General features: G+C 36.9%; 1 protein-coding gene and 1 pseudogene across 1 annotated transcript in view; both read right to left on the bottom strand.

The window, feature by feature from the left end:
- PCGF6 (polycomb group ring finger 6) overlaps positions 1–25,480 on the bottom strand; it is a 38,117-nt gene that overhangs the window by 8,501 nt on the left and 4,136 nt on the right. Inside the window, exons 2-9 of the mRNA XM_060641603.3 lie at positions 24,811–24,910; positions 24,624–24,720; positions 23,518–23,573; positions 23,358–23,417; positions 22,360–22,468; positions 17,409–17,436; positions 9,001–9,099; positions 2,360–2,446 (exon numbers count right to left, since the gene is read on the bottom strand). Of these exons, the coding sequence (XP_060497586.1) occupies positions 2,360–2,446; positions 9,001–9,099; positions 17,409–17,436; positions 22,360–22,468; positions 23,358–23,417; positions 23,518–23,573; positions 24,624–24,720; positions 24,811–24,910 (636 nt within the window). The remainder of the gene's footprint in view (positions 1–2,359; positions 2,447–9,000; positions 9,100–17,408; positions 17,437–22,359; positions 22,469–23,357; positions 23,418–23,517; positions 23,574–24,623; positions 24,721–24,810; positions 24,911–25,480) is intronic.
- On the bottom strand, positions 18,313–22,349 carry LOC132684954 (small ribosomal subunit protein eS12 pseudogene; annotated as a pseudogene).

Below are 25,480 nucleotides of genomic sequence, written 5' to 3'. Positions count from 1 at the left end.
CTGACAGCTCAGAGCCTGGAGCCTGTTTCAGATTCTGTGTCTTCCTCTCTCTCTGCCCCTCCCCTGTTCATGCTCTGTCTCTCTCTGTCTCAAAAATAAATAAACGTTAAAAAAAATTTTTTTTTAAATAAAAAATAAAATAAAAATAAATAAACTTAAAAAAAATAAAACAAAAAACTGGTGAATCCAGGTAAAGCATAGATGAATGTTCACTGTGCTATTTCTATGACTTTCCTAAAGGTTTAAAAAATTTTCAAAGTATAGAGGTGGCTGGGTGGCTCAGTTGGCTGAGCATCCACTTCAGCTCTGATCATGATCTCAGTTTATGAGTATGAGCCCCACATTGGGCTCACTCCTGTTGGCATGGAGCCTGCTTTGGATCTTCTGACCCCCTCTCTCTCTACCCCTCTCCTGCTTGTGTTCTCTGTCTCTCTCTCTCTCAAATAAATAAACATTAAAAAAAATTTTTTTCAGAGTACAAAGATTAATATAACACCTTTGTAACCAGTACTCAGTTTTATTGAGTATTAACACTTTCCTTTGTTTCAAATTTCTTTTTAAAGTGATGTGAATTTTACATCTTCCTATCTGAAAGAATAAAGTGTTACCAACCCTCATTAAATCTGAGTGGTGGGTGCAAGGAAATCTGTAGCAAATTGGTAAAAAGAAAACCATGCAAAAAATAAATAAAATTCTCCATAATAGACCAGTCATTAGGCTGCAGAAATTTCGGCCATATTTCTTTACAGGTTGGTGGTAAAGTACAGCCACAAAAATCATATCAAAATATATCAATTCTTTGTTTCCTATCGAAGAAAACATACACCTTCCCTATGATCCAACAATTCCACTGCTAGTTAGTTGTCCAAAGTAAGTGAAAGCAAAACTGATTTAAAAAGATGAGGAGGAAGAAAATGTATACTTGTGTTCATAGCTACTTTATTTGTATTTTTTTATTAAAATGTTTTATTTATTTTTGAGAGAGTACAAGCAGGGGAAAGGAAGAGACAGGGGGACACAACATCCAAAGCAGGCTCTGCATTGACAGCAGTGAGCCAGATGTGGAGCTCGAACTCACAAACTGCGAGATCATAACCTGAGCTCAAGTTGGACGCTCAACCGACTGAGCTACCAGATGCCCTGCTACTTTATTTGCATTAGCCAAAAAGGGGAAATAACCCAAGTGTCCATGAATAGGAAAATGGATAAAATATGGCATGTTATACAATGAAATACTATGCAGCAATGAAAAGAAACAAACTATTGCTACATGTAACCACATGGATAAATTTCAATATGAGGGATGAAAGATGCCAGACACAAAAGAGTACTTGATTCCACTTACATGACATTCCAGAATAAACAAAATTAATCTATGGTAAACATAGGTATAAATATTTATGATTCTGGATTAGGAAATGGTTTCTCAGATATGACACCAAATACAGAAGGAACAAGGGGTGCCTGGGTGGCTCAGTTGGTTAAACGACCGACTCTTGATCTGAGCTCAGGTCATGATCTCGTGGTTCCTGAGTTCAAGCCCTGTGTCAGGCTCTGTGCTGACAGGGCAGAGCATGCTTGGGATTCTCTCTCTCCTCTCTCTCTGCTCCTCCCTTGTTCACATATACTTGTGCGTGCGCGCGCTCTCTCTCAAAATAAATAAATAAATAAATACATACATAAATAAACTAAAAAAAAAACAAAAACCAAAAACCAAAAACCAAAAAACAAAAAAAAAAAAAAAAAAAAAAAGACCAAAACCAGAAGGAGCAAAAGGAAAACCAGATAAAATGCACTTCATTATAAACACTTTGTGTTTCAAAGGTCATCACAAAGAAAATGAAAAGACAACCCACTGAATGGGAGAAAATTTTTACAAATCAGATATCTGATAGTGGACGAGTATACAGAAGATATGAAAAACTCTTATAACTCAATAATAAAAATCCCCAATTTTTAAAAATGGGCAAAGGTTCTAAATAGAAATTTCTCCAACGATATACAAATGGCCAGTAAACACACGAAAAGATCCTCAACATGATTAGTCATCAGGGAAATAAAATCAAAACCACTACGAGATGCCACTGCACACCCAATAGGATGGCTATAATCAAACAAACCGAGGGGTGTCTGAGTGGCTCAGTCGGTCAAGCGTCCGACTCTTGATTTTGGCTCAGGTCTGTCTCTCGCTCTCTCTCTCTGCCCCTTCCCCTCTTGCACTCTCTCTCTCAAAATACATAAACTTAAAAAAAAAAAAAAAAAAAGAAAATTATGGAACCTTTATTAAAACCGTTGATAACATTTCTTTCATTAAACAACGTGCCTGTCAGGCAGAAGTACGATAAAGTCTAGGACCCACCTGCATTGCTGCATCACCAATCGCACGTCGGATCTCCCTTAGGGTCTGATACTGCTCCAACAAGTGATCGCCACAGATGATATCTACCTGTGGGCAAATAAGAGTATCAGATTGCTTTCCTGCTTCAAAAAACCATGTGAAAAAAATTAAGAAAAACCTACATAGTTATTTCCAAACTAGACTTTGCTATTTTATTTTAGACAGATTAAACACTCTCAAGACATATTTTAAAAACTTGCTATAAAAATAAAGTAAAATGGAAGGGGTATTAGAAGACATAGCAGGATAATAGTATAGTACAGCAGGCACTCAAAATGTTCCCTTGAATCTCTGAGAATAAATAAAATCACATTTGATATATTCAGCATAAGGCAGCACGGGAAGGTACATTTTTTTAAGTTCCACGCTAAAATTGTTAAAAGGGTATATGATACTTAAAAAGGCTTTTAGTTACTTGAATAATTCTCTTATAAGGACTATCTCACTTTCCAACAATGAAGAGTCTAACAGTGACATCAAGTGCACACTAAGGGAGCTGTTTTATGAATGGAACATCGTAAGATTTTTTAGTTCTTTGGGAAGTCAAAGTTCTAAGATAAATCTTTTATGGTGAATGCTCTAGTAAGAATGATATTCAGTGACATACTACAAGGGAGTAAGATTCCAGTATACTTACTTGCTAAGACAGAAATGCAAATCTTCAATCTTTCTTTGTCTTTCAAGGAGTGCTCCTTTCCCATTGCCTTAAAATGGGGTCAGGTTCTTGATGTCTTATTCATATAGATCCCTTCATTGACTACATCTCCTAACGTCACTGTTTAGTTTATGGTGTGACAGTTCTTCTTGTCCTCTAACCCAGAATAGAATATCACCTCTGACTCTTAGTTCTCCTTTCCCTTTCTTCTCATACGCAATCAGTTAAAAAGTCCTGCGGCTTCTTTCTTCATAATACCTCTCAGTGTTCCTAGCATCCTTTCAGCGGCTACCCCTGGGCTTAAAGCTGAAATCCCCTTCTAACCAGATCTTCCTACTTTCAAATTCTGTTTACTCTAAAATTCCTGTCCAATGCCAACGTTATTAATCTCCTTGAAAGCTTCAGCATAGGTGGGGAAGAATCATAAAAGCAGTTGAATTTCACTGAGAAGCCACTATGTATACCATATGTTATACTATGTATATAATCTTCACATTCTTGTGAGCTAGGCATTATAATGCCCAATTTACAGATAAAAATACTAAGAGGTAAAGACATTTAACTTTCCTAAAGTCGCAAAGCTAGTAACTAGTAAAGTCCAGATCTAAACCCAGGTCTGTCCCCAGGTCTATCTTTCTCCAAAGCCTAAGTGCACATCAGGGGTTAGCAAACTTGTTCTATAAAGGGGTAGACACTAAATATATTAGGCTTTGTAGGCCCTAGGATCTCTGTCATAGCTTCTCAAATCTGCCACAATAGCATGAAAACAGCCTTAGTATGGCTGCGTTCCAATGAAATTTTATTTATAAAAACAGATGGCAGGCTAGATCTAGCCTATGGGCCAGTTTGTCAGCGCACATGCTAGATCTTAAGGCATAAACTCCAATTAGTACCAACTTTAAAAAAAAAAAAAAGATTTTTAAAAAGTAATCTCTACACCCAATGTGGGGCTCGAACCCACAACCCCGAGATCAAGGGTCACATGCTCCACTGACTGAGCCAGCAAGGTGCCCCCAATTAGTACCAGCTTTTGTGTCTCACACCTACTAGTTTCAACATTGGCAGAGCAAGCCTTGTTTGCAAGATGATTTGAAAGCTATGATAGACTATTTTGTGCACAGACCTCAGATCCATGAAAAACTAAAGAATTTGGAAACTATCATCATGTTTTGATTAAGTATTCAGCAATCCAGAGACCATCACTCTTCATGGGCTTCTCCCCATGGTATACATTTATGGTCTGGTTACTGTATTTTTCTTTTCAACTTAATCTTAACCCCCAGAAGTTGGCAGTTACTAACAGTTTGATGTGGATGGCCCTAGATGCTATGTGCCCATGTGGGATTTTTGTTTTGTTTTTTAAACATGGGATCATGAGAGAGCCCGCGTAGCTCAGTCGGTTAAGTGTCCAACTTTGGCTCAGGTCATGATCTCACAGCTCATGGGTTCGAGCCCTGTATCAGGCTCTGTGCAGACAGCTTGGAGCCTAGAACCTACTTTGGATTCTGTCTCCCTCTCCCCCTGCCCCTCCCTTGCTTGCGTTCTGTCTCTCTCAAAAACAAACATTAAAAAAATTAACAAAAAATAAAAAATGGGATCAAGCCACGTAAACTGTTCTACAACTTATTTAAAAACCAAAAAGCCTTAGGGATGCCTGGGTGGCTCAGTCGGTTGAGCGTCCGTCTTCGACTCAGGTCATGATCTCACAGTCCGTGAGTTCGAGCCCTGTGTCAGGCTCTGTGCTGACAGCTCAGAGCCTGGAGCCTGCTTCCTATTCTGTGTCTCCTTCTCTCTCTGCCCCTCCCCCGCTCATGCTTTGTCTCTCTCCCTGTCAAAAATAAATAAATATTAAAAAAATTTTTTTAAAACCCCAAAAAACCTTAATATAGCATAGACATCTCTGAAGTACAAGGTTACCTCTAATAGCTACATTGTGTTCCACTGTATAAATATGTCATAACTTTTTATATTTATTTTTTATTTTAGAAAGAGCACAAGTAGGGGAAAGAGAGAATCTTAAACAGGCTCCATGCTCAGCATGGAGCCCAAGGCGGACCTCGATCCCATGACCCTGGGATCATGACCTGTACTGGAATCAAGAGTTGGACAATCAACTGAGCCATCCAGGTGCCCCTGAACATGTCATAATCTATAAACCCATTTCCCTGATAAACATTTAAATTGCTTCTGATTTTACAATATTGATTTTTAAAAGTTACCTGACTGTAAATATTTCATAAATTACTTCATTCAGAGTCACATCTCTGGGTTCCCACAAACATGACCCACATATTTGGTAGTTTGTAGATGGACTCACGGACTCAGCAACACAGCAAGGATATGTGGCCAGATCAGCAAGGGAAAAAGATGTAGGTGGAGTCTGGACAAATCCACACACAGGCTTCCTATGGTCCCCCCTCTCGGTTCAGGAGAAGATACACCCAGAGTACTCCTTTTCCTAGCACTGGAAATGCAGCCCACTTGTGCAATGTTTCTGCCCAGGGAAGCCCATTTGAAGTTCAGAGTACAGGGTTTTTACTGAGGGCTGTTCATGTTGGCATTCTCTGCCTGTAACAAGTACTAAGCTCCAGACTCCCAGAAGGAAAGCAGGTATTCATCACAGATCCATTGTATGGTGTAGGCATGGTGAAACACCCTTACTGGGAACTTTCTGCAAGCCAAAATGCTAGGTAGGCAAGGGCCAACTGTAGAAGCAGTCCCTTCTAAAGAGAGCAGCCTCAGGTTTGCTTATTAACTCTTTTCCTGTATAATCTTTCTACCTCTGGAGTAGCTAAGTCTCAGGCAGAAAGGTTAACTGTAATATTTCTAACCTCAGAGCAGAAATCAGACTGTGAGGGTAGTCTAAGAAGGCAGGAAAAACCTGTATCTTTTTTTTTTTTTAAACCCATATAAAAAAAATTTTCAACGTTTATTTTTGAGACAGAGAGAGAGAGACAGTGTGCAAGCAGGGGAGGGGTGGAGAGAGACAGAGACACAGAATCGAAAGCAGGCTCCAGGCTCTGAGCTGTCAGCACAGAGACCAACGTGGGGCTTGAATTCATGAACCCTAAGATCATGACCTGAGCTGAAGTTGGACGCTTAACCGACTGAGCCACCGAGGGGCCCCAAACCACCCCCCCCCCTTTTTTTTTTACAAGCAAGATCACACTACAGATTCCAAGATAGGATTTTTCACTGAATGAGCTAGTAGCATACTTGTTCACACATGCTCTTCTTTGACAGAAAGTCTTTTTTCTTCATCTGGCAAATTCCTATACATTCTTCAAGTCCATTCTTTGACTCCTCCAGAGTTAAATCATTCACTCTTGCACTCTTGTCACACTCACCATATCCTATTATCATTCAGTTGTTTTCTTGTATATCTTCCCTACAAGCAAGTCCCTTGGTGGCATAAATTTTCTCTCTCATCTTTGTACTCTTAAGGCCAAGTACATAGATGCTCAATTTAGCATCAATAGGTAATAAATAAATGGTAGGGACATACCATATGATGCATTAGAGTCTGTTTAAAAATTGATTTGGAAACAATTTAATAGTAAGGTTAAGTTCATATCCTAAATAAATAATAACCTATCTTTTAGGATGGAATTAATTATGGTAGGATTAACAATAAAATCTAACATCACTTATTCTACATAAAGAATTTTTAGTGATCAATGTGATGTTTATTTTCTAAGTCTCGTTTCATAAAACAAAAATAAGATCTGACGATCAAACAATGTATGCAGGAACACAAGAGTAGCTATAAGACAAAATAAAATAAGACATGAGTTCAATATACCATTGACTCAACCACAGTAATCCAGAGGCACTCGGATTTCTATGTGATGGAATCTATCCAGACAATTACTGATTTCTGATTTTGAAGTAACTTAAATCTCTTGTAAGAATACATGATCTGTATTTTTTTAATCAGAATTGTCTTCCTTTTTTATTTTGGTATGCCACAAATAACTTTTAAGGTAGTTTATTACTTAACAGTCCTGTAGTAATCATTCATTCCTGCTAGAAATAACCCTAAGTGAAGGCCACATACCTATAAACAGAGCACACATTTCCTACTTGGGAATAACTGGTTTAAAGAAGATCAGCACAGCAGGCTCAAGTGACTGGGTTCACCAAGCATTTTGTTTTGATTAATGGTTAACTAGCTCAATGTTCTGTTCGTATTAGAAGTAACTCTTGTTTACTCTCTCTTGGATTTAGAAGGTCTAAACAATTTTAGTCACAATCTGCATATTTGATAGTTCTCTGTTCCATCATTTCAACATTTTGGTGAAATAGTAATTTATAAGTGTTGCCACCTATATAGTCCCTGAATAGGAAAGAAATATTTACCGAGAAAGCCAAGAACTGACAGAAAGTTAAATGTTGAAGACAAATTTTATATAATTTTATTTCAGGGGTGCCGGGGTGGCTCAGTTGGTTGAGCATCTGACTTCAGCTCAGATCATGATCTTGCAGTTCATGAGTTCGAGCTCCACATCAGGCTCACTGCTGTCAACACAAAGCCTGCTTTGGATCCTCTGTCCCCCTCTCTCTGACCCTCCCCCACTTGCAGTCTCTCTCTCTCAAAAATAAACACGTATATACACACACACATATATATATATATTATATATGTGTGTATATATGTATATATACGTATATATATAAAATTTTATTTCAAAATGCTGAAAGCCTTGAATTCTATGATATGCAAGAAAAAACCTACATTTTTACACAGCCAAACCAATTTGGCAACCACATTTCTTAAAACACCACATGTGAAACTTATAAATGGTAATTCTGTTCTGATCAGTATCTAGCCACAGAGGAAGTAATCTATACCCTACAGAAAGCCCTCTTGGGTGGCATTTCTTACTTTATATAATCAGGTGCCACTCTTCTGAATTCTGCTTTTAGAAATAATAGACTGTTATGGGATCACTTACAATTCTTTGTCCAGGGGTCTCTAATAAGTTACCTTTTTTTTTTTTTTTAATATTTATTTTTGAGACAAAGAGAGAGACAGAGACAGAATGTGAGCGGGGGAGGGGCAGAGAAAGAGGGAGACACAGAATCTGAAATAGGCTCCAGGCTCGGAGCTGCCAGCACACAGCCCAACTCTAGGCTCGAACTCACGAACTGCGAGATCACGACCTGAGCCGAAGTTGGACACTTAACCGAATGAGCCACCCAGGCGCCCCATCTAGTTAGTTACCAGAAGACTAGCAATAACCTCAGGTAAGCTGTGGCTACAAGGTGGCCAGGTAAGTTATTTCCAGTTTTCAGTTGCCATGAGAAATATCTGTTAACTTAATAGCAAATAGTGTTTTAAATAAAAATTATTTCTTCAAATTTTACACATGATGGAGAACAAAATCCTCTTTAAAATTTAAGTAATGAAAGAGCAAAACTATATAGATGTGCGTTGTCAGTGACCCACATTCTATTTAGACTTTATGTTCAACAATACACGAGGTTCGAGTTTCTACCTTATAACAAGAACATACTACATGGCTAGAATGGGAGATCTTTCCTAATGCTCAAAAAACAAATAGGGTCTCTATTAGACAGCTATCTCACTTTTCTAGGTGTCTTGGACCTAGCTTGTCACAAACGCAAGGATGTCCTCTGAAGAGAAGAGGATGGGTGATAAACAACCTTCTGCACTGTCAAAGAGACAGCCTTGGGGAACCGAGGCTCGTATCCTCAGCTCTTCTCTGACACTGACAGGTAGTCAGTCACCAATGCCAGTGAGAAGCAGACAGTTGGTCAAATGTGATTCAAGTGGGGCTGGAATCACTGTGTCCCAATATTTAATTAGCATTTACATTATCTACATATCATAAAAGCCACAGCATGCAATCCTTTTTAGCATTTCTTCAGTATACTAAAGGTAATCTCACAGCTTCATCTGTCCTTTTACACACATATACTCTACCTGACAAGCTGGATCAAGACCCATTTTTCTTCTGAGGAATTTTTCTACATGCCCAATAGTTGCTTCTCCAGAAACTCGGACAAACTTCTTTTCCAAGGGCTACAAAAATAAACATAAATAAATATTTTCAGAATAAATACATATAATGTATAAATCATAAAGCAAATTTTATAATAAAGATGTTCAACAGATTTATGAAAAAAATTACTATGAAATTTGAGCTCATTTACCTACCAAAGAAGAAAAAAGGAATTTTTGCTTAGCTTCCCCTCTGAAAAGTATGTCAATAATTTTTTTTAATAGAAAAGCTTACTGGTTTAATACCTCATCAAAAATAAAACTTAAGAGTAAAATGTATTGACAGAGAGAGAATATCTAAGACTAAATTATGTCTAAAACAATCTAGCATCCTCAACAAAAAAACTGCAAGGGAAAAAAAGAACAAGATGGAGAAGGAACGTCTAGACTGAAAAAAGATGTGAAGAATATAAATAAGAGATATGTCAACCAATTACAATGTATGGATCGCATTTGGGTCCTGATTTAAACAAACCTATACAATAATTTTCATGAGATAATTTTGGAAATTTAAGTAGCATGTGGATATTTGATTAAGGAATTACTATTAGTTTTCAAAACTGTAGTATCCCTATTCTGTTTGTAAAAAGTCCTTATCTCTTAGAAACAAATCTGATTATTTACTGATAAAAATGTCTCAGATTTGCTTTAAAATTGTGAGAAGTGGTGAAGACATAGATGAAACGAGATTGGCCGTGAGTTTATAATTACTGAAGCTGAGCGTGTACATGGGCATTCATTTTACCATTCTGTCTATTTCTGTGTAAGTGTGAAATTTCCAAAATAAACGGTTTTCTTTTTTAAGAGGAAAATAAAAAGACTGACATCTAGACATATGTGGCTGGAATCTGATCCGATGGTCTAAGGTGATAGGGGAGACGCCACAGGGTCTTAAAGGAAAAGCTAACACTTAGCCAGGCTTTCCATCTCCAAGGCAGTTTTAAGGATGTTACTCTCTAACACAAAGGAAAAGCTGAGGTCATCAGAACTAAAAGGGTACCTTTTAGGAATACATGAACAATAGAGTAGGTGCACGTTTGTCTCAAATGACAGCACTCAAGCTTTCTTATCTGTAGTTTGGTTCCTTAAGATATTCCCTTATAGTAACGCTACCACTTATTACCACAGTGCAGCAGACAGCATAGGTGTTAAGCACAGATACTCCAGAAACAGACCCCCTGGGTTTAAACCCTGGTTCTGCCATTGTCTAGCCGTAAGTCTTTGGGCAAGATGATGAACCTTTCTGTCCCCATTTGTGAAAGAGATAATAATAGCACCTACCAGATCTCACAGATTTTATCAAGAGGAAGGTGAGTTAATGTATGTAAATAACTATTAACAATTCCTGGCACATATTTACTACTGGTGTGTTGTGATCATTTCACTCTTTATGTAAAAGAACTTGACTCTTACATAAGAAAGTCTATATAAGAGACCCTCATCCCATGGTTATGGGATACTGATACAATCTAGACAAAAATGGCAAAGTTTCACGCTCTTTTATTGTAAGTACAGGAATCATCTCACAAAGCTAAAGCAGTCTAAGGAGGTACAGCCGTGCCCCAGGTGGAGTCCCCAAGAAAATATCTCATTGTAGGTGGCACTGGTTAGCATAAGAATCCTATCAAGGACCTTGAGAAGCTGCTATTCTGAATTATCTAGCTATGCCTGTCTGGCAACCAGTGGTTTTTTTTTTTTTTGTTTTGTTTTTTAGAGAAAGAGCAAATGAGTGGGGTAGATGGACAGAGGGAGAGAGAATCTTCAGCATGCTCCACAATTCAGCATGGAGCTGGGCACAGGGCTTGATCCCACAACCCTGGGATCATGACCTGAGCGGAAATCAAAAGTCAGACGCTCAGCTGAACTAGAGAGCATTTCTGAAGGTTAATTCCCTGGGCTTACCTCAGGTATACCAGCAGAGGACAGTCCAATTTCTCTCATTTCTAAATTCTTAGTGAACACCTCACCGCAGGAGTTTGTTAAAATTAATCCAACTTAGCTAAAGTTATAAATACTATTACTTTTTACCTTTTTAAAAAATGTTTATTTTTGAGAGAGTGCGCGAGCATCAGAGGGACAGAGAGAGAGAAAGAGAGAGAGAGACAGAGAATTGAAAGCAGGCTCTGTGATAATAGCAGAGAGCCTGATGTGGGGCTTGAACTCACCAACTGTGAGATCATGACCAAGCTGAAGTCAGACGGCTTAACTGCCTGAGCCACCCACCCAGATGCCCCAATACTGTACTTTTTAGATCACCTAGAACAGAATTATGAGATCTGCCAACACCTGAAAGAGAAAAAAAAAACGTGTCTTGGCTTTCAAAGCCAGGGTTCTCATGTGGCTGACTTAGTCCTCATGCCCCAGGTTCACAAGTTAACTGGATTTTTCCTCCATATAATTCACATTCAGTTTTTTAGAAGACAATTTGGGTTTTTTGTTTTTGTTGTTTTGCTTAAAGCTCTAGAACAGTTCTCACCTACATAGTCAACTCTTATCTTTTCTGCTACACCTCATAGTCTCCTACCATCTGTAAATAGGAAAAAAAAATCCAGATTTATACCTCTTTGAAATTAAGCACAGACAGCAATCTTTCCTACCATCTATAACACAAAAGGCCAATTTTATAAGAAAGTTGAATAAGCTAGTTTAGATCTGTAGGGAGATTTAGGAAAGTTATTTTCTTGCTTTAGATAATGCATACCACTAAACAGATCTTTTAAAGAGATGATACCAACTCATAATTACACTTTACCTTGAAAAAATTCCTATTTCTGTCAACTGAAAAGGCCTAGAAACTGTTATGTACCCAATAGGTAGGTGAACCCCCAGTAGCCAGATTGATTTTTAAAAACCACCAAAAGGGGTGACACCTGGGTGGCTCAGTTGGTTAAGCGTCTGACTTCAGCTCAGGTCATGATCTTGCAATTTGTGGGTTTGAGCCCCACATTGGGCTCTCTGCTGTCAGCACAGAGCCTGCTTTGGATATTCAGTCTCCCTCTCCTTCTCTCAAAAATAAACAAACATTAAGGAAAAAAAAAAAAAAAACACCAAAAGGAACTAGGACACCTTGGAGAAAGGACTAATTCCATGTCTGGGGGACAAGAGATGTACAAGTTGAACATAGAACATCTTGTCATATCAGATAGCAAGAAAGTATTACAGACTATGATACCTATGATAGGACAATTTGAACACCAATAAAGGTAATAAATAAAATAGGTTTAAATCACAAATATGTTTAAATTTAGGAGTTCACACTAAAGTAAAAACAAAAACAAGAAAACCTATTTGATTTGGTCAAGACTGGAGTACGCTCATGAACCAACTCATTACTCTGAGCTTGGTAAGTAAAGGGAAAGAATCAAGCATTTATCTTGCCTTTCCTATAAAAACGATTCCACTGGCTAACCAAATAGAGGAAAGAAAGTTTCTCTTTATAAAGGTATTTTAACTAGTAAAAGAAGTGGGGGCGGGGGGGGGGGCCTCACTGGCTTAGTCAGTGGAGCACGCGACTCTGGATCTTGAGGTTGTGAGTTTGAGTCCCACATTGGATGCAGAGATTATTTTAAATTAAAATCTTAAAAAAACAGGAATGATAGCATCATTTTCCAAACCCTATCAAGCTAATGGGCTTAGACACTGAGCACCAATGGTTGCTAACATAAAGAGATCCAGACAACCAGATATTATATGCCTCTAGATAGACAGAAACACCACCTATGATGTATTCTTGATCCCTTCAAACCTGTATGATCAACACTCTGAACTTAACTATCAGTTTATGGGAAAGATAGAAGACAGAAGAACATGCCAAATTATACCACAGTGATACAACATCAAAACCCAATCTATAGAAAACTACAGGACAAATGACTCCTTGTCATCAACAACTGCAAGAAAAAAAGAAATGGAAAACCTAAAGATTTGAAGACATTCATATCCAATCACAATGTGTGAACTTCATCTGGATCCTGACTTAAAGTGTTTAAAAAAAAAAAAAAAAAGTGGGGTGCCTAGGTGGCTCAGTTGGTTAAGCGACCAGCTCTTGGTTTCAGCTCAGGTCATGATCCCACATGTGGGGTTCTAGCCCCACAATGGGCTCTGTGCTGACAGTGCAGAGCCTGCTTGGGATTCTCTCTCCATCTCTCTCTGCCTCTTCCCCACTCACACACACTCTCTCTTAAAATATACCAACTTAAAAAAAAAGAGAGAGAGAGAAACACCCACTGTAATTGACGCAATGAAAAATTTGAACAATGAATAGGTACTTCACAGTAAGAAACTGTTATTTGGAGGCACCTGGGGAGCTCAGTCAGTTAAGCATCTGACATGATTTCGGTTCAAGTCAGGATCTCACAGATCGTGAAATCAAGCACTGCATCAGGCTCTGTGCTGACAGAGTGGAGCCTGCTTGGGATTCTCTCTCTCTCTTCTTCTTTCTCTGCCCCTCCGCTGTTTTTTCTCTGTCTCAAAATAAATAAGCTTAAAAATATTGTTAATTTATCTCATTCACCACCCCCAACCTTTTGTAAAATGACTAACATACAAAGTTTTAAGATAGTACCATGAAGACCCAGATAGCTTTCACCTAATTTACAAACTGTTGATATATTGCGGTATTTGCTTTATCTCTTCTAATCTACATGCATGTATGTATATGTGCATGTTAATTTTTTATTGGACCACATGATTTATGTGCATACACTGAGATATTTTACTCCTAAACATATTAGCAATTATTTTCTCAGAATAAAGGGACTCTCCTGTATAACTACAATATAATTATCATGAAACATATATAATATTCAGGAATTTAACATTAATACAACACAATTATCTAAATAGTCCAAATTCTTTTATAAATTGTCTAATACCCATTGTAAATTGTTCTTATATCAGTGAAGGATCACACATTGCATTTTGTTATGTTTCTGTAATCTTTAATAAAGAATAGCTCTGCCACTTTATTTTTATCTTTCATGACAATGACGTTTTTGTAACTTTTTTTTTTGGTATGATACATGGTCATTAAAAAAAAGAGACTCTTGGGGCGCCTGGGTGGCTCAGTCAGTTAAACATCCGACTTTAGCTCAGGTCATGATCTCACGGTCCGTGAGTTCGAGCCCCGCATCGGGCTCTGGGCTGATGGCTCAGAGCCTGGAGCCTGCTTTGGATTCTGTGTCTCCCTCTCTCTCTGCCCCTCCCCCATTCATGCTCTGTCTCTGTCTCAAAAATAAATAAACGTTAAAAAAAAAAAAAGAGACTCTTCTTTCAAGAATACTGAAATATGTTAAGTGTCCAACTTCGATTCAGGTCATGATCTCACAGCTCATGGGTTCAGGCCCCGCATTGGGCTCTGTGCTGACAGCTCAGAGCCTGGAGGCTGCTTGGATTTTGTGTCTCCCTCTCTCTCTCTCTCTGCCCCTTTCCCTGCTCGGGCTCGGTCTCTCTCTCTCTCTCAAAAATAAGTAATAAAAAAAATTTTGTTTTAAATACTAAAATATTTACAGATGAAGTGGCAAAATGCTGGGGATTTGTTTCAGTATAATAGGGAAGTGGACAGAGGTACAGATTAAATTGGCCATTAGTTAACTGGTAAAGCTGGGTGACAGGGAGGTTCTACTTTTCACTATGTTTAAAATTTTTCATAATTAAAAGTTAAAAAAAAATGACTCCTGGGAAAAATTATCTGGACTGTATTACTGCCTTGTGAAACACTTTGAAATTGAATATAGCAAACAGGTTTTATGACTTTCATGCTACAGGTCTACATGGTAAAGAGTTTAACAACCTGCTCAGACATATTTATTTAAACTCAAAGATATGAACCAACAGATTCATCATCACTTCTCATAGGCATAAAACCTATAAATTAACATCTGTATCATCAATTAAAACTGAAAATTTAATGCCTCAAAACTATAAGAGAATAGTATCATCAAACTCCTATATACCATCACTTAGCTTTACCAACTCAAGGCCAATTTTGTTTTAAATATACCCCACTCATTTCCTACTGCAACTACTTCCTGCCCCCATTAGTTTTGAAGCAAACCCCAGATGTATTATTTCATTTGTAAATACTTCAGTATGTATCCCTAAAAGGTAAGAGCTCTTTAAAAACACATAATACCATTATCATACTGTAAAATCCCTCGATATCAAAAAATATCTAGTATATGTTCAAATTTCACCCATTGTCTCAATTTTCTCACCCAGCAGGAAATGATTTTACTCTTTTTATGGCTACCATTAAAGAGAAAACAAAAATAAAACACAGATTTCATGAAAAAAATTTAAACCAAATACGGACTCAAACTAAAATTCCAATTTATGCATATATTTTTATCGATACATTTTTTATACTCTCAAAATACATACCCTAAATATATTATGAACAATAATTCTATTCAAAGTTTCCATCAGATCTTGGCTTACTTTTTAAAAGTTTTACAGCTTTATTGATATATAATTCATATATCATTAAATTCACCATTTTAAAGTATACAATTCCATGGTTTTTAGTTTATTGGTAGAATTGTGCAACTCATCACCACTATCTAATTTCAGAACATCTTCATCATCCAAAAAGAAACCCCACACCAATTAGAAATCACTCCCAGTTTCTCCCTTTGCCCTGAGACTACGGCGACCACCAATCTATAATACTTTGTTACTATGAATTTCTCTGCTCTAGACATTTCACACAAATGGAATCATGCATATGTGCCTGGCTTCTTTCATTTAACATATTTTAAAACTTCATCCATGTTGTAGCATGTATCAGTACTCGATTCCTTTTTATTGCCAAATAATACTCTGTTGTATGGATATATCATACTGTGTTTATTCATTCATCAATTGATGGATATTTGGGGTGTTTCCAATTTGGGGCTATTTTTTCATAAATTTTTTACAGTTCATTTTTCAAATCAAATCCAAATAAACTCCATACATTGTAGTTAGTTACATCCCTTGAGTCTCTTTTAATTAATCATCCTATCTATATGTTCCCTCTTCACCTCTCCCTTTTATTCTGAACAAACAGAATTGTTTCCATTGTCTAGATTTGGCTTATTATATTCTTACAGTGTCATTTAACATCCCTGGATTTCTTGTAAATTAGTAATTAAATCTAGGAGTGTGATCAGCATAACATTTGTTTGTTTTGGCAAGAATACTTTCCAGGTGGTATTGTCATGTTTTTCTAATGTGTTAGGATTGGAACTACTTAAATATTCTAGGTCCATATGCTTTTGTGGAAGCAACAGGCTAATTAATTTCTAGCTCTTTCTTCATGAAGTTTTTACACTCTCTTGGGTGTCTGGCTACTACAGATGATTGGACAAATATCTTTAGCAAACTCTAGGAGCATAGGACACTATACTTGACCCATACAGAAACTTATATGCCACTTTCCCACCCACCACACTACTATGAAAGAACTTCCTAAAGTTAATTGCCATAAATTTGATTTTTTACAACTTAGAATAAATTCAAAGTTACCAAACTTAACACTGCATCCCCTCCATCACTCTGATCTCTAGGAAACATCTATAATATACTTCATCCACAGAAGTAGCCACCTACTCCTGTGCTGTAGTTCATGTCTCTCAGCAACTGTATTCACAAAACAGTATACCGAACCAGATATAATCCACCCAAGTGTTAGTACAGACTTTGACAAAGTCACTAAAAATCCAAACAGATCAAAGCTATTTCCTTATATATTTACAATCCCAAGTAAGTATAAGGCCTGATTTAACCCTTTTTAAAAAGTTACCTTTTCAAAAAAAAAAAAAAAAGTTAGCTTTTCCTGAATGACTCATCCTATAGGAGCAACACTGTGTACAATGGGACCTGTGATAATAGAGCCTTTGAGACAACTCTGAACTTACGTATGTTACAAAGGAGTTCATTCTTCTAAAAATTCAGTAAATGAAGTTACAAGTTAGGGCAGGTTACCTTGAGCCCAAAATGTTATGTGCAAATAAAAATTTAAGCTCATATTTAACCGAATGCCAACCATGCAAAAAATGCTTTGAAACATTTTTTTAAATCACCAAATTATCCTAGTATTTGGTTTTAGAGTTTTAGAAATATCTCACTTCTATTTCCTTAGACCACTGTCCTGTATTAATAACAAATCCCTACGTATTAACTCTTTTCTCATAAACTTATTATGACAGCATTACTGAACGTACTTCGTATTTCTACCACTTTTATTCACAAAACACTACTGGAATTGAAAGCAATCTCCATGATTGCTAATCTGACTACCAAATTGTGTACTACAGGGTCTTCCTGTGAAGTAAATGAAAATAAAATACCTTAAAATGTCCCGTGCCTTCATTAGCACTGAAAAATGAAAGCAAAATTAATCAACATTTTAAACTATACGTTAAATCATAAAACACAGAAAAATAACATGGATATAAATGCTCGAGGAACATCAATTTAATCTTAAAACGCCACCACCTACCCTTTTATGAAATAAAGAAAAGTGGTTGTCAGGTCTGCCACCTACTGGAAGGTAAAGGCAGTTTTCTCCGCTATTTTACACTACTTTGTATACTTCCAGGAGTGAAGAGTATATCCTTAATATTTAGGTTTCCCCCGCATGTTACATTCTAACATTTTCCAATTTATTTTTTTTTTAACATTTTCCAATTTAAAGTAAGACTTCTTTTTTTCCTATCATAATTAATGTGTTTTCTCTTTACAGTAACCTTTACAAGATAGATTTCTTACAAGAAGGCTACTAGATTTCGTTAGTTTGCTTATAGCATAATGGGCATGATTTGCTGTTTGCTCTTCACCTAGAAGTGCAAAGGGACTTCTTAAGTCCATTACATTTATGTCATGAGGAGACAATAGGCTCTAACTTTTGTTGATCATCTACTATGCACAGCCATTGTATTAGGTCTTCATAGAAGATGCATGCTTTTCATTTAGTCCTCATAATAGCCCTGCATATCGGGTATTAGTATCTCCCTTCTACAGATAAGGAAAATTAGCCTCAGAGAGGTTTAGTAACTTAAGGTCACAGAGCTACTAAGTGATAAAGCTTCCAACTCATGTGTACCTAGCATCAGAACCCACATTCTTTCCTATAGTGTTGTGAAGAGTAGGCCAGACCACAATTGCATCATCTACAAAATATTCTTATAATACAAATATAATAAAGAAATATATTAAAAGATAACATAAAAGCTACATTATAAGCACACAGTATGTTAATATAAATGTTATATATATATACGTATGAATGTAATATAAACCTAAAATATATAATATAAACTTAGCGTTGTAAAATAAAATATCCTACTTGTTACAAGAATTATTTCTATAGAATCCATGATGTACAGTCATCTGGCTTCTGCTTAAGCACCTAAAGAGAGAACTTCTCAACTGACAAGTTAGTTCATTCCATTTGTGGGCAACTTGGTTAGAAATGGCTTGCTCGCACTGAATCAAACATGTTTCTCCCTGTAACTTACACCTACTAGTTCTAATTTTGTCTTTTGGTACTCTTGTGAACTAGATCCAACTTTTCTTTTTATATGATAACCCTCTAAAGATCTGAAATTAATTTAAGGGGCTTAGGATTGTTCTTTTTCAGACTATTTTTGTTCCTTCCCTTACCACATATGACATGGTTTTCCAACTTTTTGCTATTCTGGTTACACCTCATTTTACCAACCTCTCTCTTAAAATGTAGTGCCCAGAGCTCAACATAATACACTAGTTGGATTAATACAGCGTACAGTTGGATAGCAACTCCCTGGTCGACTAAGTGTTACTGAGCTGAAGATTGCATTAAATTTTGGCTGTATCATACTGATCTCATGTGAGTCCATTTTATTCACTAGGCAGATGTACATATTACAGGACCACAGAGTACTTTAACCTTTATTTTTGAATGACCCTGCATTATTTCAATATTCATACATTGCTAATAGTTTAGACATGGTAGGAATACCATAAATTGATACTTAAAACACTCCTGTTAGATGCTATTATGATCCCCAGTTTAGAAAAACAGAAATTGATGAGAATTCAGCTACATCCCAAAGGTTGTATACCGTTAGTTACTGAGACTTTTCAAAGTCTATGGTTTCTATATACACTATACTGCCTGCCTGAGGTTATTTCTTTTTATAATCTTCTACTTTACACACAAACTGAAGAACAAAAACAAGAAGTACAAGACTATCTAAATATCACAAGACACGCATACCCAATTTAGGGGGGGACCTAGCTTCATATTCCAGTGGTTGAAAAGTCACTGCCCATGAGATGAACCTACCTCGGTTTTTTTTGCTCCTCCAACTCAAGTGGGGTCAACAGATGGACCAAATTTGCTTTTGTACTTGCATCAGGTTAAAACTCATCTGCACTTGTCCTGCCATGAGAGAGCTGCCTATGCGTTACCCTCAGTAGCCTGACTTATGTGAGAACATAAAAGCTTTTCCATGTAGTGAACTCTGGGGACTGGTGACTTCAAAAGGACTCTCTGCTTCTGGAAGCTTTCTTTCAAAAAGACTCCTTGCCACTCTGAAAGCTTTTTTCCCCTCAACCAGTTGAAAATGGATAAAGGGCTATATTATGAGTCAGACTACTCATCATAATCATCAACACAAAAGGCTCAATTCTTTCTTTTCACAGATAGAGAAGCTGAAGCTCTGAGACTAGAAGTTCTGTGAGGGCAAAGGCCATGGCTGACTTCTTCAAACCCATATTCTCAACCACTAGCAGAGTGCTGTGCTGGTATGCAGCTGGACCTTAACATCTTGTGAATAAACAAAAAGCAATTTGTTAATGTTTACAAAACTAGATAACAGAAAAGCTAGGATTTAAACCTAGATCCTCCCTTATTCCAAGCAAGGGCTCTTTTTTTCTTCTTCTTCTTCTTCTTTTAGAACAAGAACCAAGTCTTTTATTTGTTCATTTCTTGCGTTTGAAGTATTTCTCAATGACATCCTTGGCCTGAGACTCTTTGCCACAGTCCTTAACCACCAAACAGTTGCAACCAACCACTTGATGGGGTTTTCCCTCTCTGTCAGTTTTACATAGGCCCACCCATTCCCCTAGTTTCTTGTTGTCATCAACCTTAATTAGGTTGACTTGGTATTCAGCACAAGGGGCATCCATCAACTTGACGTATACAGGTTCATCACACTTGGATGCAAGCACACAAAGATGGGCTTGGCGCTTGGCGAATTCCACACGCCAGCCCATCGCGGGAGAGGGCAGTCTTCAGCACCTCTCGTAAAGCAGTATTAACATCCGTTGCACCTCCAGCAGCAATGCCTTCCTCAGCCATGGTGGTGGGTTACCGGTGGAGCGAAGCTTGAGTGCAACAGAGCCTCTGCCTCCCTGGGACTCCCCATGGCAGGGAAAGAGCATGAGGGCTCTTTATTCTACAGCAGGGAAAATTTGCTAATGAAACAAATTTGGTAAGTGTTAATGACTGCCCTGAGTACTGTGGTCAATCCTCACTCATCAGGAAAGCCTGCCATGATTTATTATTGATTTCTGCTGCGGGCAAAGACAGAGGTAATGGTGGCATACCCATCACTTATTTGCCATCTTTACATCCCTGCCACTTTTCAAAAAATGTATAAAAAATTGATCATCAGTTCTTACTGTGTACCAGTAGAAAACCTTACATTTCCCCAAAATATTTTTTAGAAATATAAACTCCTTTCAGTTTTCAAATTTTAATTAAACAGACTTACAAAAAATCAGGTTACATAGTAAAAATTCAAACACAACGAAAAGACTTTTTCCCTACTGTAGACTCACAGACTTCAGTTGCCCTTTTCTAGAGGCAACTGCCATTAACACATTAACATTTCTTTTATATGTCCTTTCAGGAATGATCTGTGCATGTAAAAAAGAAATGTATATACATTTCCCACCATGCTCTTTAAAAAAAAACCATACATGGGCACATGTGATGTATTCTCTTATTTTGTTGATTGTTCCATTTAAGCATATATGCTGTTACATTAGCACATACTCATGTGCTATATACCATTATTTAACCAGGTCCTTTTTAGATTGGAACACATTCTTTATTATCAGAAATTGCTTGTTTAAAGTTTGGTATTACATAGTTTCTGTTCATTCCTCCAAAGGGATTATTTTGTTATCAACCACTACTACATGGGCTTTGTGTTCTCGCCCCTTAGGTGTCCTTAATATCAGCCGAGAACATAGGGTGACTGACCACATAAAGAGGTAAACACAACATAGCACAAGCTAGATACTAAATAGATGATACAGGCAATCTAGAATTATAAGGAGAAAGTTACTGAAAAGTAAAATAGTCATCAGCGACACAAAATGGAAAATCTAGATTTTCTAAAAAAAGCATGTTAGTTTATTCTGCAAACTATGTAAGAATTTTGAAAACTGCAGTTTGATACATGCCAACTCTATGATGATACTGTATTTAACAATGTTGCAATATAATAGAATATACCATATGCTACATATAAAGTTTGAAAGAAGCAATTTATATCAATTGGAAAGATATCCAACCACTTCAGAAAACAATTTGGCAAAACCAAGTAAAGTTGAAAACAAATATATCCTAAAACTCAGCAAATCTATACTCTTAGAGAACGATCTCACATATACACAAAGAGATACGTACAAAAATGTTTAAAGCAACATTATTTATAACAGCAAAAAAAAAAAACAAAAAACTGGAAACAAGCTATAAGTTCAACTGTACAAGAAAGGATAAATTACGGTATATTTATTTTAAGGGAATACCAGGCAATGGTGAAAATGAATCAACTAGAATTACACATTTCCTCATGGATGAATCACACAATGCTGAGTGAATAAAACAAGTTGGAAAACACAGCGATACCATTTAAAGTTTTTAAATGGGCAAAAGCAATTCTACATCATTGCTTAAGGATAAATACGTGTGATAAACATATTTTAAGAAACCATGGGAATCGCAATCATTACTTTTAGGAGCCTGGTTATTAACCTCTAAGAACAGAGGGATGAGCAGGAAGGGGTGGCCGAAGGGTTTGTGCCATACGAGCGTGCGGTATTTCTTAAGCCTGATGATGGTGACAGAAGTGGTATAGTGCTATTCTTTAGACCTTTTTCTAAGTCTTAAATATTTCATGATTAATTTTTAAAAGGATATCACAAAAATTTGATTTTACCTACGTTAAGGATGATTTCATAACTGTTGGACTTAACAAATTCTTTATTTTAAGGTTAAGAGGTAGAGAGATTAAGGGTACTCACCCAATGAACTCTAGTAGTAAAGACATATCAAGTTCAGGTGGGATACGAAACACTGATTCTAAGACTTTCTTAGATCTTCCTTTGCTCGAAGGGACTGGCTGTGGAACAGCTATTTAAAAGCCAAACAAAAAAGTTGGGTTAGAATAAAAGTTTCATGAATTGAGATCTTTGAAAAATATTACACAGATATTATAACTATGTTGACTATTTAAAAGATGATAATGCACTCAATCTCCCTTTAATAACATTAAATAATCTGTCAAAGCCAGTGAAATTGCACGTGGGGACCACTCCACAATGGAAGGCAGGTATACAGGGCTGGTTTATCAGGGCCACAGAGAGGGCTCATAACACAACGGTTGTAGATAATCCTTAACAAGCACTATTGTGTGCAAGGGCTCAGGGGTCATGTTGAGCACTGCACGTGCAGATTCTCATTTAACCCTAATCATGATCCCATGACATAGGTATACTGCCTTTTTTTTTTTTTTTTTACTTAAAACTGTAAAAAAACGGAGATTACTATTCAAGTGAGATTAGGCAATATATAGTACGTGGAAGAACCAGGACTTAAACACAAATTTATCTAATTTCTAAGCTATCACATCACCATCATCACAAAAACTGAACAGTTACTATGTTCCAGGCACTGTTTTAAGTGCTTTGTATTACTCAATGCATCCTCACAACAATATTAGGAAGTACTATGATTATCCCTACTTTATAGATGAGGAGTCTGAGACATTGAAGTAATTTGTCAGAGTCACACAGAAAGTGGCAGGGCTAGGATCAATCTCAGACCATCTAGCTCCAGAGCCTGTACTCCTTAATTTTTATAATTAATTAAATTGAATTACACATCATTAATTTCATCATCTTTCTCGCTCTTTGAGCATAAGAAAACAAGCTATCACCAAAAATAATTTCATAGGGAATAAATTTCGTTAAGTTAGTGGTCTTTAATCTATAAATACATTATGGTATACACCCAAACTTACCAGGTTTAGGTACTTCTAGACCTCTTTCTTTATAGAAATCATGCATTTGCTTTTTTTCTCCTAAAAAATGATAAAACACAGACTAAATTACACTTAAAATGTAACTAGTAGAGTCAGCAGAGATTCTGGGGTTCACAACCATGTAATAAAATAAACTTACTTTCCTCTAGATTGATCACTAATTTGTACACTATGTCTTGTAACTGTCGGTCCAACCTAATAAAAGGAAAGGATGGAGAATACCTCAGAATTCAGCAAAATGCATTTTGGTACAGAGTGAGAATAACTGATGCTCTTTGTAAATAACTGCTTTCTCTTGGGAGTGGATATCTCCTTTTTCAGAGGTGAGTTACTTTTTTTTTTTTTTTTAATTTTTTTTTCAACGTTTTTTATTTATTTTTGGGACAGAGAGAGACAGAGCATGAACGGGGGGGAGGGGCAGAGAGAAAGGGAGACACAGAATCGGAAACAGGCTCCAGGCTCCGAGCCATCAGCCTGGAGCCCGACGCGGGGCTCGAACTCACGGACCGCGAGATCGTGACCTGGCTGAAGTCGGACGCTTAACCGACTGCGCCACTCAGGCACCCCCGAGGTGAGTTACTTTTATAGGTAGCACCAGTTCTCAACCGTGAGAACCTCAAGTCATTAATTATATGTAATCATAAGTAATCACAGACTATTGAATGGTTTGCTAAATTGTTCCATGTGGACTCTCTTATTCTCCTGATAAGAATATGAGCTTGAGTGCGGAAACTGGATTTTGAACTTCTGTGCATCATCTGCAAACCATTCTTCTAGAAAGATAGTAAAAACGTAATAGTATTTGCTGAACAAATGAAAACCAATCCACTTTTAATATTTTTCTTCACTTAGGAAACATAGTATGAACTGAAAATCTGAAAAAGCCACAATGACCTAGGACACACCGGTTTTTCTAAAGAGGCCAGTTGTTTCAGGCATCATTTTTAAAAAGCAGAATTCTAACTATCCCCAAATGACAAACCTAAACTAGCCACAGGAACTTGACTGATGGAATTAAAACCCTCAAAAAGAGAGGCCTGTGCTTATTTATTTATTTATTTATTTTTGGTCCCAGAAGGTATCACAGTGCCTGGCACACAGTAAGTGTGTTAGATATATTTCTTCAGAGAATATGTAGTTGCCTTTTTGAAACAGGTCAAGAATTCATTCCCAACTACACAACTAGAAGTTTTCATTAAACAAAGTATATTTAAAATATAAATTTTACTTATATATTTTTCTTACCTTATGTTATAAAGAGGTTGTGTCTGATGTACTACTATGTTGCATTTTGGACATCTGTTGCTATAGTAAAAATGTCTTACAATGCAGCTTTTACAAACTGTTGAAAAATAAAATGGTTAAATTAGGATGCTTTGGAGACATTTCAAAAATTGAATGTATCATTTCAGAATGTGAACTATATGCTTACATGTATGAAGACATTCTGTAATGGTAGTTGCATCTATTAAGTAACCTTTGCAAATGGAACACAAGATGTACGGGGTCAGTTCTGAGAGATTAATCAGGCGCTGCAAATGCAATGGAAGTAGTTTTAAAATACAAGCCCTTGCCTTCTCAAATTCTTAAGCCATAATCCCCACATATCATTATGAACAATGTAACTTACTTTGCAACACCACAATATTACAGTACCTCCAACCCTTCAAAATACTTCTGAAAGTTACAATAACACAATATAAACCAGTGTTTCAAAAGGACTTTATTCTCCTGGATATACTGCATACTGCCAGATGAGGAGCATCTTACTTTATGAAATACTTACAAAACGGTCAAACTTTCCATATACAGGTGTTTACGTTTAATAGGTCAATTCTGACTAGCTAGGTGTATTACCCAACTTGATGAAGTATGCCCTACCACATTAAACAAACAAAACAAAAAACAAAACAAAAACAACCATCCTTTTCAATTAGAGATTGACTGGATAGGGAAGAGTGTGCCATCCTCTCAACACCCTGCAGAAGAAATGGACTGTTTCTCGTCCGACTTGCAAGTTCCTGGAAAGAGAAGCACTGCACCCTACGCGCCCACCCGCCTGGCATAATTTAATAATGATTTACAGAAAGATCGAGTCGGAC

The sequence above is a fragment of the Panthera onca genome, chromosome D2 (assembly GCF_046562875.1).
Source record: "Panthera onca isolate mPanOnc1 chromosome D2, mPanOnc1 haplotype 2, whole genome shotgun sequence".
NCBI classification, from domain to species: Eukaryota; Metazoa; Chordata; class Mammalia; order Carnivora; family Felidae; genus Panthera; species Panthera onca.
The sequence above is the reverse complement of the archived record's forward strand: the minus strand, read 5'-3'. Positions and strand labels throughout refer to the sequence as shown.